The 15,044-nt window shown below is 38.4% G+C and overlaps 2 protein-coding genes across 2 annotated transcripts; both read left to right on the plus strand.

Annotated features, from left to right (window-relative positions):
• The first annotated feature begins 276 nt into the window (after positions 1 to 276).
• LOC115681937 (probable WRKY transcription factor 51) lies at positions 277 to 4,326 on the plus strand. The gene is made up of 3 exons (XM_030606051.2): positions 277 to 666; positions 797 to 940; positions 3,901 to 4,326. The coding sequence occupies exons 1-3, from the start codon at positions 452 to 454 to the stop codon at positions 4,118 to 4,120; spliced, it is 579 nt and encodes a 192-aa protein (XP_030461911.1). The 5' UTR covers positions 277 to 451; the 3' UTR covers positions 4,121 to 4,326.
• Positions 4,327 to 9,519: 5,193 nt separating this feature from the next.
• LOC115681941 (DNA-directed RNA polymerase II subunit 4) lies at positions 9,520 to 14,280 on the plus strand. Its single transcript, XM_030606053.2, has 7 exons — positions 9,520 to 9,618; positions 11,199 to 11,248; positions 12,171 to 12,279; positions 13,127 to 13,204; positions 13,618 to 13,651; positions 13,736 to 13,804; positions 13,896 to 14,280. Exons 2-7 carry the CDS (start codon positions 11,200 to 11,202, stop codon positions 13,971 to 13,973), a joined length of 417 nt encoding a protein of 138 aa, XP_030461913.1. The 5' UTR covers positions 9,520 to 9,618; position 11,199; the 3' UTR covers positions 13,974 to 14,280.
• The last annotated feature ends 764 nt before the right edge of the window (positions 14,281 to 15,044 follow it).

A 15,044-nucleotide genomic window follows, 5' to 3' on the forward strand; every position in this document is an offset into this window, starting at 1 on the left:
GCATATAATCTGAATACCTAGCCCACCATATTCACTTTCCATCGAGAATCCGATGTAACTATTCAAGCATGAATAGTGATAGCAACTGGCCAAGTTCACTCCCACCACATCAATTTGCATGTTGGCCGCCGCCGCCTAAATAGAAATAACATGAGAGTAAAGTGCCAATCATGGAGGTCCCAGTGCCACAATTTTGTTCCAACCTAACACCACACAAAGAAGAGAACCCTAGGTCATCTTCTGGCCTCATAGTGACGTCATGCGCTTGACCCTTTCTCGATAAGTGAAGCATGCACCTTCTACGCAACCTCCTCCTGGAAAATGAGCATGAACAGAGTTTCCTTTTCTTTTAGGAGCTTCATTTGATCAAGTTTCAGATAAGATTTTATATCGAGCACCCATTGCCTCCTTTTGCACTTCTCCCTCTCCTCTCCCTGCCATATTTGTGACCATGAATGGCCCTGAAAACCCTAACCCTAATTACACTTGCTTCGAAGAGATCGTCGATCTGTCAGAATTCGAATTATCGGATTATCTCCTTCTCGAAAATGATTTCGAGGAAGATTTGTCGGCGAAAACAATGGCTAGTTCTGAGGAAAACTTCGCGGGCAGCAGCTCCAACGGATTCGCTCACCACAAAGCCAGTGAAAGAAGAAATAGTAACATGCAAGTGAATTATTGATTTACCCTCTTTTTGTGTGATTGTTATGTTGGTCCCCCTTTCTTCTTAGAAGAAGAGCGTCTGCTTCAAAACTAAATGTCAAATTAATTGGTGACTTGTTTCCTCCTTTGCCAGAAGATGCAAGAGTGGAGGGAAGAGCAAGTTAGGTACTGGATTTAGGGTTGCATTCAGGACCAAATCGGAGCTCGAGGTCATGGATGATGGATTCAAATGGCGAAAGTATGGGAAGAAATCAGTCAAGAGCAGCCCTAACCCCAGGTAATGTTTGCTTCAATTACAACATCATCGTTCTTCAAACATAAATTGATGTTCATCTTTCCATTTGTTAGTAGTTATCGAAAATTTTGACGTCAAAAAGAGATTTTTGTTTCAATTACAACAAAAAAAATTAATAATGGTGGAATCGCTCGCATTTATTGGTCTAAGCTGTTTAAGCCTCAATGCATATGGCTCGCTAGAACCACTAGATCTGAGAGGTATCATTTCATTTCCGGGGACCCATTATTGCCTTGTACATTTGGTTATATTTTCACGCTTGCAAATCTTAGAGTAGTTGATATTCGTACGTGCCTAGAGTTTCATCAACAATAGATTTTGTGATTTGTCTCCTCTGTTTGAAGGGAAAAAGAGAGAAATACTCGCTGCCACTCTGATTTTTGTCCTCATTAAAGAAAATAGAAATTATTCTAACTCAAACCGAGATAAGTCACTTTTCATGCTGGCCCGAGCGCCATCTGATCAACATGAGAAAAGGTTGCTTCGTGAGTCCACAAATTATATATGAATACAATAATTTTTTTGTCATGTGCAATATTTTATGGGAAAAGTAGTTCTTGTGTTCTCATATTGTGGTGAGAGAATGTAAAGGGTTTGTGTTGGGTATAAAGTGCTCTAGGACAAAAGGTGATTGTGCACTTTCCCCATTGACATTAATTGACCGTAACAGGATCAGAATATACACTTACCATACTTTACACTAAAATTAGAGGAAGAGCCTTTAATGTAGACCAACATAAAGTGGGGTGTCAAGTAGTTAGGGACTAATTGTCTCCAAAGTAGCGTTGATTTAATTCTCATGTTGTATTTATACCCCACCTTTTTCATTTTGCATATTGATCTCCATCCTCATCGTGTGGTTTGAGTTGTATCATGGTGTGTCAATATCCAACAGTTCGATTCTTTGGGTTCTTATTTTAGTATGCATAGTCTTCATAAAGTTTTGTTTGCACGAGTTATCATGGATGAATGTTATAGGGTTAATTTCACTTTAAAGAAGTTGACCATGCTTCCTTCAAGCTGGTAATTAATATGAGGGATTATCTATTGTGTCACATGCAAGCATGATCACACTATTGGAAGAGAAATATATTGTTTGCATGTACAAAATATACAGAGGCAAAAAGAGACGTGACAAGTCTTATCAGAAGACAAACAAAAAAAAAACATCACCCACCATCATTCAATTTGATTTTGCACACCTTTCTGATATTTGGGGTGTTGCATTCATCCCCTCCCTTGTTTCGGTGACAAGACAACCTACTTTTACTTCACCATAAAAATACTAAACCAAGAAGCATAGAGCAAGTGATGGTGTGGTTCTCTTCTCGCGCATTCAGCCCATTGTTTGGTGCTTTTACGGCCATTGGTTCTCTGCTTTTCTTATTGATGAGGGGGGAAAAAGCAGAGAGGCGCGCGTGAAATAATAAAAGGTCGTGCATCTTCAAGTTTAATAGATTATCTAAACACCAAAGGTGGGAGGTTAATTATTTGTGCTTCGTGATGCTGGGGAGTCTTGTTGGATCAACGCAACAAAACTCAATATTTTCACTCGGAAAGATCACCCAAAAAGAGATCAAGTCCCTACTCGTCATTATATGTAGTTGTACTTATGTGCATTCAAAAAATGAGTAATGGGCCAATCAGTATGTGTATATAGGTACGTTTTAAATAAATTTTTTTGAAGCTTTGCACTATCTCATCTTTGTAGAGGTAACTTATAACAATAGGGAAAAAAAGTTAAGCATCTTATTTGCTAATTTGTCAATATGCTTGACCATTATTTTCATGGACAACTTGTCCATAGAAGGAAATTAATTTGTAGGGTTTCTTTCGCCGTCTAAGATGCTTGTGGATACTTTATGACGTATATCGAGTGCAACTTGGTGTTGGTGTTGGAGAATCATTCAACAAGAAGCTATGCATGCCTGTATACTCTACAGCTAGTGCCTACAGATATGCATGTCAAAATCAATAACGACTGGCACAATTTACTTATTGTTTTCCGAGGCCCGTGATAAGCATTTAGACCTGAAAGAGAATAGTTATTGCCTTATATACAAGTGGGAGGTGGATAATATAAATGCCTCATTTCATTATCATGAAAGAGGACCCCAATTTGGATGTTTGGAACCGCTTTGAGGAAGACGTTGCATTTACAATAAGGTGTACAAATTCTGCGGTCCTGATAGTGAGTCTTAACTCTCATAATCAACTTGCATTTAAATAAGATTTTGCTTGCATTATTTATAGTTTTATTTGTTGAAATATCCCGCATCGCTTGACAATAAGCTTTATATGCTTATTATATGCGTGAGATCTCTCTCCACCTCTCACCTTAAACTTTTGGATTGGACTTTCCAACGTTGTATCAGAGCCAGATTTCGTAGCTTTCAAGTGTACGTCCAATCTCGTTCATTAAATTCCACGTGCCACTCCTAATCCGATTTGCACGTAAGAGAGAGTATTGAAATGTCTCACATTGCATGACAAGTGATCTCCTTCGACATATCAGTCTAAGTTTTTGGGTTAAACTTTCTAACGTTATTTACATAGTATGTTAAATCTTGGATGTTAATCCCATTACTATACAGTATTGACGAGATGGCACATATGCGAAGGAGATACCTAACAATAAGTTATGAACCCTTCCTACTTGAATACCAACGGACACTCATTACCATGCTTTTGCTAGACATAAGCGGGTTGAGATCAACCAATGCACTTTCTTTGTGAACCCTTCTTTCCCTATGTAAAATCATTATTGTTACGTATTTAGGACCATGGAAATCATAATTACATTGACATATACATACTTGTGCAAGCATATTTATGTTGCTGGTTAACCAAGAGGTTCTATTCTTGTCAAGCTCGTATAGAATTCTGATGATGGCTTGTCAATACAAAGTTCGATTTACTCATATCGATTCTTGGTGTTGTAGGAATTACTATAAGTGCTCGAGTGGAGGGTGCCACGTGAAGAAGAGGGTGGAGAGAGACAGGGACGACTCAAGCTACGTGATAACAACGTACGAGGGCGTTCACAACCACGAGAGTCCATGTTCTGTGTATTACAACTACAAGCAGATAAGGCCTGTCGTGGACGCCATCGTTGCTGGCGCTTGGGATCCGCCGGCCCCTCCTTCGCATTCTTCCAACTGATCTCCCCTCCTCATAGAGGTGTTTCAAGCCCTCCTTTGTCAAACCTTAATTAGTCTTGACATACTCGCATGAGAACCTCACATGGTTTATGTTGTCTCTCGATGAATATACATAGAAGCTTCTTCGCTGTGACCTTGACTCATTGTAGACCCAGTGAATCTCGATACATTAGTTTCGCCTAATCTAGTTGCATAATCAGTACATTCGGATGAGTGTGTCTCCCTTTCTCTCGTTAATCTTGGCTTATAAAGTCGGAATTGGCTTTTTACAATGGAATGTGTAGCTAAGAAAATTACCTAAAAAGTCATAAACCTATTGTAATTGTGTCAATCCAGTCCTAAACATTATTCTTTTTTTTTTTTGCCAAGTGAGTCCCAAATCTTTTTCATTTGTGCCAATTCAGTCTATCCAGCCGATTTTAGTCACATGGATGCCGGCTATCCTACATGGCACGGCTGGCATTGACATGGACAATTTTTAATAATTTTTCAAATTTTTAGTAATTTTTTATTTCTCCTTTCCTTCCTTCTTTTCTTTTGTTTTACCAGGAGGGTCGACGGAGCTTGCCGACCATTAGGCGAGGGCCACGAAGCCCTCATTGGCTGCGGGCTAAGGTGGCCTCACCCACAGCTAGCAAGGCCATGGCCGCATTCGCTCGTGGAGCACCGTGTCAACCGCTAACTGGCAGAGTTTCTAGTTGTCAGTCCAAATGAGGCCTACCGCCCCCATTTCGGTTCCCCTCCATGGTCATCATCGTCTCTTCATGTCGATTTCATGACTTTTCCTTAAAATTTATTTGACTATGTTTCTTCTTATTTATTGTTGTCAGCGTCGGAGCTAAAATCAGCGCTCTATGGAGTTGCGCTCCCATTGCTTCTCCGACGCCGGGATTGATTCCTGCCGCGTGAATCCAATCAGTGAAATTAGGGTTTGCAACGGCGAGGATTGCAAGTATTCCAGATCGTGGGTGTCCCAAGGCGTTTTGAGGTTCGAGTTTGGTGATGATGGACATGTGTAGTCGTATTACGGTGGGAAACCGAGGTTTGGTTTGAACGAGGAGGGGAGGAAGGAAGGTGGGAAGACGGAGATTAAGAAAAAGTTGAAGATGTTAAAAGGATTGACGAAGGACAAGAATTTTTATGAGTTTTGTTGGATGGAACGTCGTGGTGGTAGCGGTGGAGGCACTGCCGGAGCATGCAAATTTGGACGAGGCCGGCGAGGGCTGCGGCCCTCACCTAGTGGCCAGCGTGCTCTGACAATCCTCGCTAATCACAATGGGGAAAAACAAAAGAAAAGAAGGAAGGAAAATAAAATAAAATAAAAAAGAAAAGGAAAAATACAAATTAATTAAAATATTATTAAAAATTATCCGCGTCAACCCCGGCATAGCCGGCATCCAATTCCGCAATTTCCAGCCAAAATTGGGCAGATTGATTGAATTGGCATAAATGCAAAAGGTTTAGAACTCAATTGGCCAAAAAAAAATTTATGATTAAATTGGTACGATTTCAATATGTGTAGGACTTTCACGATGTATAGCTAAGAAGGGACATTCCTTCTTTGAGGGGAAAGAGTTGCGCCTATTCCATTCAATGTCCACAAGAGGCAAAAATCAACTTTACAATAGGAGTACTATAGAGGGTAGAGAATTCAAGTCTTTCTCATGTGATCATGTTCAAAGCACCTAATGTAATCCATGGAAGAATTTCCTGTAAAAAAAAAAAGGATGAGTAGGGGTTTTCTTCAAATTATAGGAGAGAGAGTGGAAGTAGGGAATTCATGTAAGTGGGCTTTGATTTTTTTTACCTATTGCCTGTCTGTATTATCTTTATTACCTTAATATAGATTCTTCTGTTTTTATACAATTTATTTTATATTAGCCTTTTCTTTTCATTTTTCGTCGACTTAATTTTTTTATCTTTAATATTATTATTGTGAATTAAGATTTCCAATGCATAAGCAAGTTTTAAAATATAAAACATCATTTCATATATATCCCGTCAATTTATAATTTATATCCTTCATTTAGTCAGCATTTCTTTTACGAGTCTTATTACTTAGAATTTATGAGATCAACATCGGGTCAAGATCTCTCATTGTCGTCGATTAAGGCCTGTCAAGGACAACGAGACGAAGCTCAAGATGCAACGTCGAGCTCCATTATGAGAGAGAAAGAGAGAGATTTCTACTTAGGAATTTTGAAGATCAACTAAAAGGATGTGTGTCGCAATATGATAAATGAAATTAGTGATGGGCACTTATTAGGACAAAGGATCTTCACTATTATTATTATCATTATTTACCAATGATAAAGAAATAATTCTTGTGTAATGCAGTCTAATTTTGTCGTAGTTTAGCAAAAGCTCTTTGGTTATATATGCGAGGTGACAATTATTCGATGCGAAATATGTACAGGCATATATTGTCGTTCTCTTCAACCTCGTGAAAAAAATTTGGCATCTCTATAATACAAATCTTAAAGTGATGCTCTCGTTAGTTTAGATCATGATTGAGAAAATCTTGCCTTTTTATTTATTTATTTATTTTAAGAAAAGCTTGCATTTAGAAGGCTGTAGATATGGTAAGCTTTGGTCTTTCATAAAGTGAAAGGAGCCATCAAAATACTAACTATAACGCTTTATTTGTTTCGCGAAAAATAAATAATTTGAAACATATTTTCCTAAAAATTATTCCTTGTATCGTTTACAAAAATGAATCAACAAAAAATATTTTCATCATCCCCGAAAATATTTAGACATAAATTATTGTCGATAATGAAAATATTTTACATTAACCAACTATTGAGATACAAGCAATCATTTTTAAGAAGATGTTGTCTAAATCATGTATTTTATGTGTATGTTAGATATCTGTTAAATGTGCCGCACTTTTATTTCTTTTGTATCTTTTATGAGATGTTCCTCTACGCGTCATGTCTTCCACCGCAAGAATCTTTTGCTGTCTTAACTTGCATGCTACTTCAGAGATGGTTTATATCTTTGGTCATGGACTCTTTTAGACTCAATCTTTAACTTCCGCGCACGCTTTGAATCAATCGATCTGGCCAACTATCAGGTGCACTTTGCTTGTTATGAACTTATACTTGATAAACTCATCATGCATTGCATTCCATTGATGGGTCTTGTGAATTAATTGTTCTTTGACGGCCTTTATGATCGTTGAGCTCGTTAAGCATTTTCATTGATTGGGCTTTATGAGTTTATATTTTGTAATGAACCGATTTAGACCATTAACTTCTTTATGAGGGCCCCAAATTTGAGCACGATTAGCAAACATTTTTTGGGAAAATCTTTGAGTGATTTTTTTTTATATTAAAGGCAAGGAAAGAAGTACGTGGAAGCCAATATAGGACACTGAATAACAAATTAAAATTTGCACTTCAATATGCTGGCTTTGTACCTTGGGAAGTTGGGATGAAAGAGGAATTTTCAATTATACTAATTTCCTCCATATGGTAATGCTTTTAAAAAAGCCAATTTATAATTTGCATTTTTAAAGTTTCTCAGTTATTTGTTGCAATTATTGGCGCAGCATATTTTGCCACCCACCAAGTAGAGTGCATCTTTTGCTTTTTTCGAGTACCATGAAATGATCTTTTAACTCAAACCAAAAATATAGACATCCTGCAATTATATCAAGTCAAAGGAAAATCATTTTGTTATAAAAACAAAAGAAAAAAAAATCAATTGTGTATGCAACATAACGGATGATAATATTCAATCCGTCGCCATTCCAAATGTTACTTGAATTTTGTTAACAAGCGCCGCAAGTGCGCTAGTTAAGCAGTTAATTAAGAAAAATTTTAATATCCGAGTTTGTATCGTGTTTGGACCTGATCATGAGTTTAGCGGTTTATGCCCAAGTCTTATCCGAGTCGTAGAGGTCTCATATATTTGGAGTTGGGTTGTAAATGGGTCATTAGACATATGAAGGGTCGGGAGAAAATGAGTTTGGAATATGTCCAACCTGAATGGGTCGTAAATGGGTTCGCCACCTCTCCACCGTCACCTTCATCAATCCCCTCCTCGACTACCTCCGGGGGGCCATCCGTTTCCTATTCTCTCGATCGAAGACCAAGTTTCCCCAAATCCAAAACCCCTTAGTATTCTCTGCATCCCGATCAATTGCAGATCTCCTCTTCGTTCTCTCCATGGCTTCTTCTCGCAGGGTGCATGCTTCTCATGAACTCGTACTCTCCTCAGACCTGAACGGTGATTTTGCTTTCATGGATTTGGCTGCTTCTGAGGAGTTGACTGGTTGTTGTTTAGGATTTTGCGGGGCAGCTAGTGTCAACCGCAGGTTCAGCAGCCAGTGCAAGGCGACATTGCAGGCTAGTGATGTACTTTCTGTGATTTGCTCGTAGGATTGATTCTGCCCTCTTTGACGGGACAACCGTTCATTGGGACAATCAATAGATGTGTTGGGCCGTTCATAGTTTCATACATGTGTTAGTATTTAATCTTTGAAACTGAAGTTTGATGACGATTGGGAGGCGGATGGATGGCGTCTATAGAATCCATTTATAGTTAACTCAAAACCAGAGCCCAAATCCGTTTTCATGATTTGTGGATGGCCTAGGCCGACTTTGGCCACCACCTTCATGTCCTCGTCCGTAACCCCACCCCCGAGCTCCCTCAATCACTCGACGAGCCCGTACATGGAGCCTTCTGTCCATTCTTCAGAGGCAACAATGTAGGTTGAAAATGCTAAAAATGAATCCCGAGACGGGTCGGATATGAGTCCAGAAATTTGCATTGCAAATAAATGAGTCAATTTGGGATTGGACCATTTATGACCCGACCTAAATCCAACCCGATCCACCCGTATGACAGGCCTACCGAGTCATAAGGGCTAAAGTTGCAGGCCCACAAGATGGCTTATGATTATAGGGCCCGGTCCGAGCCCCAACTCGACAATTTATTATATATTTTCTTTTGCTGATGAGCGGGTTGGGCCGATATGATGGTTCGAGCTTGCATATTATTGATCACTTTTCTCGCATATTTTTGTAATTATCGTTTTCGACAAACACATTATTCTTCCTTTTATTATGTATTTTCTTTTACTAATGAGCGGGTTTGGGTCGACACGATGGCTCGAGCCCGCATATTATTGATCGCTTTTCCCGTATATTTAGTAATTATCGCTTTCGATAAACACATTGTTCTTCCCTTTTAGTGTGCTTGACCCCGTGTTTCAACGCCGGAACAAACGTTATTTTTCCATATTAAAAACGGTTTTGTTCGTCTGTAATATAAAAAAAAAATTTATATATTTTATTTGTCCATGAATAAACCAAACGGCAAAAGAATTTATTATTTAATTTCGGGGCAAAAATTTACTCTGCCAATATTTAATTCTAGGGCAAAAGAAATTATTATTTAAAACGGTGTCCCCCTCTTGCTTGCTCTTCAAATTCACACCCCTCTCTCTCTCTCCTCTCTCTAGTTCTGCTGGTGCTTTGCTCGGGCTGCAAGGTCTGATCTTGTCCCTCTTCTCTTCCCTTTGCTGATGATTATCATGGCCTTCTTGCGTTCATACGAATTGCTGCTTCGTCTCGCTCTCTCTGATTTCTATGTATTTTTGATCCAGTGTTCGAATTCTTCTGCCCAGTGGAATTGTCGGGTCAGTCCGAATTCCGGAAAAAAACGCTTTTTTTTTTTTCAGATGGGTCATCATCATCTGCCTCTGCCATGGAAAATTTGTGCTCGTTGAGTCTGGCGAGGGGCTTCTTAGCCTCGAATTTCGCCGGTTCCGGCGATGAGAAGCCGCTTTCGGGTGGCATGATATCGCGATTTGATTCCGCGGGATTGGGCTTTAGAGTCGGTTGAGTGTTAGGTGTTTGTGGTATTGCTTCTGAGGCTCCGGGGGGTAGCGAAACACGGAGGCTTCAAGGAAGCCCGCTTTAATTTGGTCAAAACCCCGTTTAGCTTTCTTTTCTTTAGGTTCTTCATTGTCTTAGCAATCGTCTCTGTGGTTCGATCCTTGTCTGTTTAACTCTTTTGGGCTATCGATGTCGTGTTGAGACCGGAAAAGAGGCCGTCTAATGCATGGTGCCTGAATTTTAGTAGTTGAGTTTGAGACTGTTGCTGCTTTTAATTTCTTTGCTAGATACATAATCGTGTACTTTTTGTTAGTACGGGATTTGTATGCGAATGCTGAAGTGATGTGTATGGGCATTGGGAAAGGTTGGCATTCCTCCAGTGCTGTGATGGAATATTTTTATATGATGAAAGATATATTTTGCGGGTGGAATTCAATTTAAATCTAAAGATATGTAGAAGACCATGAAGTAATGGGCTAGTAGCTCGTAAATTCTCTCGTAGTTACGGTCAAGCTGTGACTAAGATTTAGGGAGCTTACTAATAGGGTGAGGCATGCACTGTAAACACTCTAAACTTAAATAGTCTACTTGTTACAAAAAAAGATGCGTCCTAACACATGAGGGTAGGGATACTGCGGGGTTTGGTTAAAAGAGGTTGAGTATAATATGTAAGTATATGGATAAATTGCAGACATTTATTGTGTGGTTGACTTTTCTTTTGTATGTGTCTACCTGTTAAATTTAATGGAATATTCCGGCCACTGCGACATGCTAGATGCTTGGCTAGGTAATCCAAGAGAAAAAAGAAAGGAAAACAGAGTGAGTATCTAGATGTTCTTTTGGGTCACAGCAATCTGTGTACCGTGTGCCTTCCAGTTGTCTGGGTCTCTTGAGGTTCAGATTATTTGGAAATTCAGAGATATCAATTATTTGCATGCTAGTTTGCAGGAAGTTAACCTTAACTAAGAGCTTCATTTTGTTCATTAGCAACATTCGAGCCTCATCCTACTATGTGAAGTTGGTTATGTATCAGTTTGGTAGTCTATCCTATTTTAATAGGATTGATGGATAATTTTAGGGTTTTGGGGATCTATGTTTGGTTCTTTTTTTCTGCCAATTTAATTGACAGTATTCAGTTATGAGTGATATTTTTCTGCTAGTGATAAATACTGCGTATATTCTTTTTCTTTTTTATGTCTTGTGCAATTGACATTGAGTGGTTTTTCTCTGCAGTATGTCTGGTGAAGAGGAAGAAAATGCTGCTGAGCTCAAAATTGGCGATGGTAACATGCACCATCTCTCTTCTGACCAAATCTCATTATATATGTACTAGTTCCATTGATAGAAGAATAAAGCGTTAAATTGGAATGCAGTAACTGAACACTTTTTCTTATGAGATTGATTGAACTGTTATCTTGGGCCAGAACTATGTAGATGTTTTAGGATAAATGAACGGTGGATCAAATAGGATCCAAGACATGTTGACTTTAGGTGGACTAAAGGGGATGTAAAGGGATATGGTCATTGTATATCTAGATAGCATTCTGAGTAGAAAAGATCTCTAACCATTTGGAAGTGAACCCAACTTCTTGTGAGCTGGCTTAAGGAATTTATTATAGGTGACCATAGCATGTGTAAAGGAATTAACTTGTCCATCTGTATAGAGGTGGTGATTCCTGACCAAACATGGAAAAATCAAATAAAGTATGACATGAGAAAACTTGAGATTAATCTCTCCACTGATTTTCTTGACATTATTAATCATATATTTTTAGAGAATCAAAGAAGCAGTACCAGGGTGATTCGTTAAATTTTTCATTGGGATATTTCTTTATGATAGTCGTTATTTGGTAGATTTAATTTCCATTTGTCTTATTTGATTGGATGTAGCTTTCAAATTGCCAATCAATACTGATGAAAAATGTACCAATCATCAGTGTTCTTGATGTTTCTTCCTTTGACTTGTAGTGAGCAATTGTTTTTCCAATCTTCAGGATATCCCTCATTAATCATGCCTTTCTGTGTTGGTGAACAAAGCTGTGGATATCTTTGTTTTGGTAGAATGCTGACTACTATGTTAATGGATGGCATTCTCAAGTGACGAGAACGATAGAACTTTGGATTTTTAGCATAGCTAATGGATTGCCTACTTGTATTTATTGCATTTTGTCCTTTTATCTTTCCTTCTGTTTTCCTTCTTTGCAGAATTTCTGAAGGCAAAGTGTTTAATGAACTGTGAAGTATCCTTGATACTTGAACATAAGTATGAACAGCTTCAACAGATGTCTGATGATCCATTGAATCAAGTTTCTCAGTGAGTGTTATTATTTTATATATTTGTTTTTTCTGTAACGAAACAGTGTGATTGGAAATTCTGGGTAAAGTCTAGGTGTGTCACTTGTTTGACTGTTTAGTTGAACTTAAAAGTTAAAACTGAAAGCTAAAATGGCATCTTCATTCTTCCAAATCCCAATGGCTAAGCAAACCTCCCAGTTCCCACGATTGGTTTACTCCTTCGGAAATCTTGATGGATTTTAGGCAGCAAGGGGTTAACATCTGCAACTCTATCAAGGGTTCGATCCCCTCAACATTAGCCTATTCTACACTAATGGTGAACATGCAATAACATCTTGAAGAGAGAGCTTGTTTACTTACTGGATTTCCACATTAGCGAAAAAGTCTGTTAGCAAATCATCATTCGCAACTAAAGGCTTCCATTCAACCGGGGCTTTATTAATTAAATTAAAAAATTAAGGGGCGTAATAGAACCAAATGAGTTCACATATCTACAGAAGTTTCAATTGCCTCCATTGCGCGAGAATATTCTCTAATGCAAATAATACTAGTGTAACAACTGTGAAGTCTTAGGAATGGTCATGATAAGAAGATTTTGCATCTCTAACTCCATACTTGTTTATATTCCAAAGATCAGACATCTACCTTCAATTCTATGCTTTTGTGTGTATTTACTTGCTTGAGCCTTATGTGCCCTGAGACGAAGAACGAGGTCTTTGAATTTTCTTTTTTAGTCCCTCTGTTGGATATCTTAGAGAATAATACAAATGTTGAGTTTACGTTGGAGTTGGTTGGAACAAATTCAGTTCGATGTTGTTGGTTTCCAGTCCTTTCTTTTGTCTTGATATGTCTCTTTCCATATGCAGAGTATTTGAGAAGTCATTGCAATATGTTAAACGCTTCAGCCGTTATAAGAATCCTGATGCTGTCAGACAAGTTAGAGAGTATCCTTCTATTTTCTATGCATGTTTGTCTTCCGCCAATTGCCCATTGAAAAGATGAATAACTGCAAATACACATGTCTAATGAGCAACTTTATTACTTGCAATAATGTCACTTACTAGTTGATTTCTTCTAATGCAAACATCTAATGAATTGAGTTCACTTGGCTGTTATCTTTATCCAGGTTTTATTTTTAACATATGGCTTAGTGTCACAGCACCTCAGACTTGTAAAGGTTACCAGTTAGCTCTTGTCCTTTCCTAGTTCTGTTTCAATGTGTGACTTAGCACGTCATTGAGCATGTTGGGAAGTCTTTAGTAATTAAGGGGAATTAAATCTAATTTGAACTCTTTTATAACATTTCCAGCTTAAGATTGCAAGTTTTTATTTTTTTTTAACCTTAACATTCAATAAGAATTCTGAGCAGATATCAATTGGCTGAATTCGAGGTAACATCACAATCCAACCGGTTGCTTTAAGAAGTATTTAAAACTGATTATCCTATAGGTTTTTCATAAAATTTTGTAATGCAGCTTTGTGTTCTTGGCAATCTTTGCCCTGAAACTGTAGAGGAAGCTATTGCTATGGTACCATCTATTAAGGTATATTTTCTTCCTGTAGGCACTAAAATTGGAACTTTCTCAGCATTGAATGGCATGCTAAAAGGATGTTACAAACCCCTTTGATGTGCAGAACCGAGGCCGTGCTCTCGATGATGAGGCAATTGAGAAGATGTTGAACGACCTGTCGTTGATAAAGAGATTCGAGTGAGGCCTCTTCATGCTTGATCATAGCAGTCAAGAGGGAGAACAGACAAGTTGCCATATTTTGCAGTGTTGACAGATGGCTCAATCACAATTCGTCATTGCACTTTGAATTGTAGCCCGAACAAAGTTCGACTTGATGAATCATGTTGCATTGCATCATGACCTATCAAAATTGTTATCATTCTCCTGCGTGCAAACTGTGAATTGGCGCTGTTATTGCTGTGTCAGTGCACAAGAATGATCTAATATGACTCTCTCTATACGCAATGATTCCTTGCTATTAATTTTTTATCACAAGGAGAATATCCTTCCTGACTTTGGTAGTTTCTAGTTAGTCAGAATATTTCAGAGTCACAATACATACCCAATAGTCAGATTTATGTCGTGTTTTTGCTGGAACAATCTCAGTAATTTGACAAAGTTCCTACTTTGCAAGAACTGGCAGACAACTAACCAAAATCACTTTGCAAGGACTGACCGATAACTAACCAAAAGCACATTTGATTCTTAATTAAGCAAATGTCTGTCGTGTCTTGACAACTACTCATCCTTCGGTAACAAAACGCGGCCAAGTCTCTCCTCCTTTTCCTCTTTTCCTTCTTCGCTCCTTCCCCTCCTGCCCACTTTCGCGTGGTTCTCTGTTTCTTTCTTTGTTTTCTCCTGGTCTGGTAGCACGAGATGAGCAGCAGTTTCTTGCAAATTCTGAAAACTCTCTCTCTCTCTCTCTCTCTCTCTCTCTCTCTCTCTCTCTCTCTCTCTCTCTCTCATGTACGTATGAATGTATATATGTATGTTGGAAGCTGGATTTGCTTGTTTGATTAAAGCTGCCATTTGTTTTTTTAATTTCTTCAAGGCCCCATTTTGGCTATTGGTAGTTTCCTTGCCTTATTAGTAGCATTTTTTTAAGTTTCTTTCTTTATTAGGTTTTTTTTTTTTTGCTTTTACTTTTGCTTTTGCTGTAAAGAGAAGATTTTTCAAACGATTTTGAGCAAAATTAGATGAAGTGGTTGAATCAATTGGAACAAAGGGGAGCAAGAAAGGAATGAAAACAAAGCTGCGTCTGTTGGTCCCATGT

Source organism: Syzygium oleosum, unplaced genomic scaffold (genome assembly GCF_021117445.2).
Source record: "Syzygium oleosum isolate NSW1041296 unplaced genomic scaffold, Sole_v2.1 Sole_v2.26, whole genome shotgun sequence".
Taxonomy (NCBI): Eukaryota; Viridiplantae; Streptophyta; class Magnoliopsida; order Myrtales; family Myrtaceae; genus Syzygium; species Syzygium oleosum.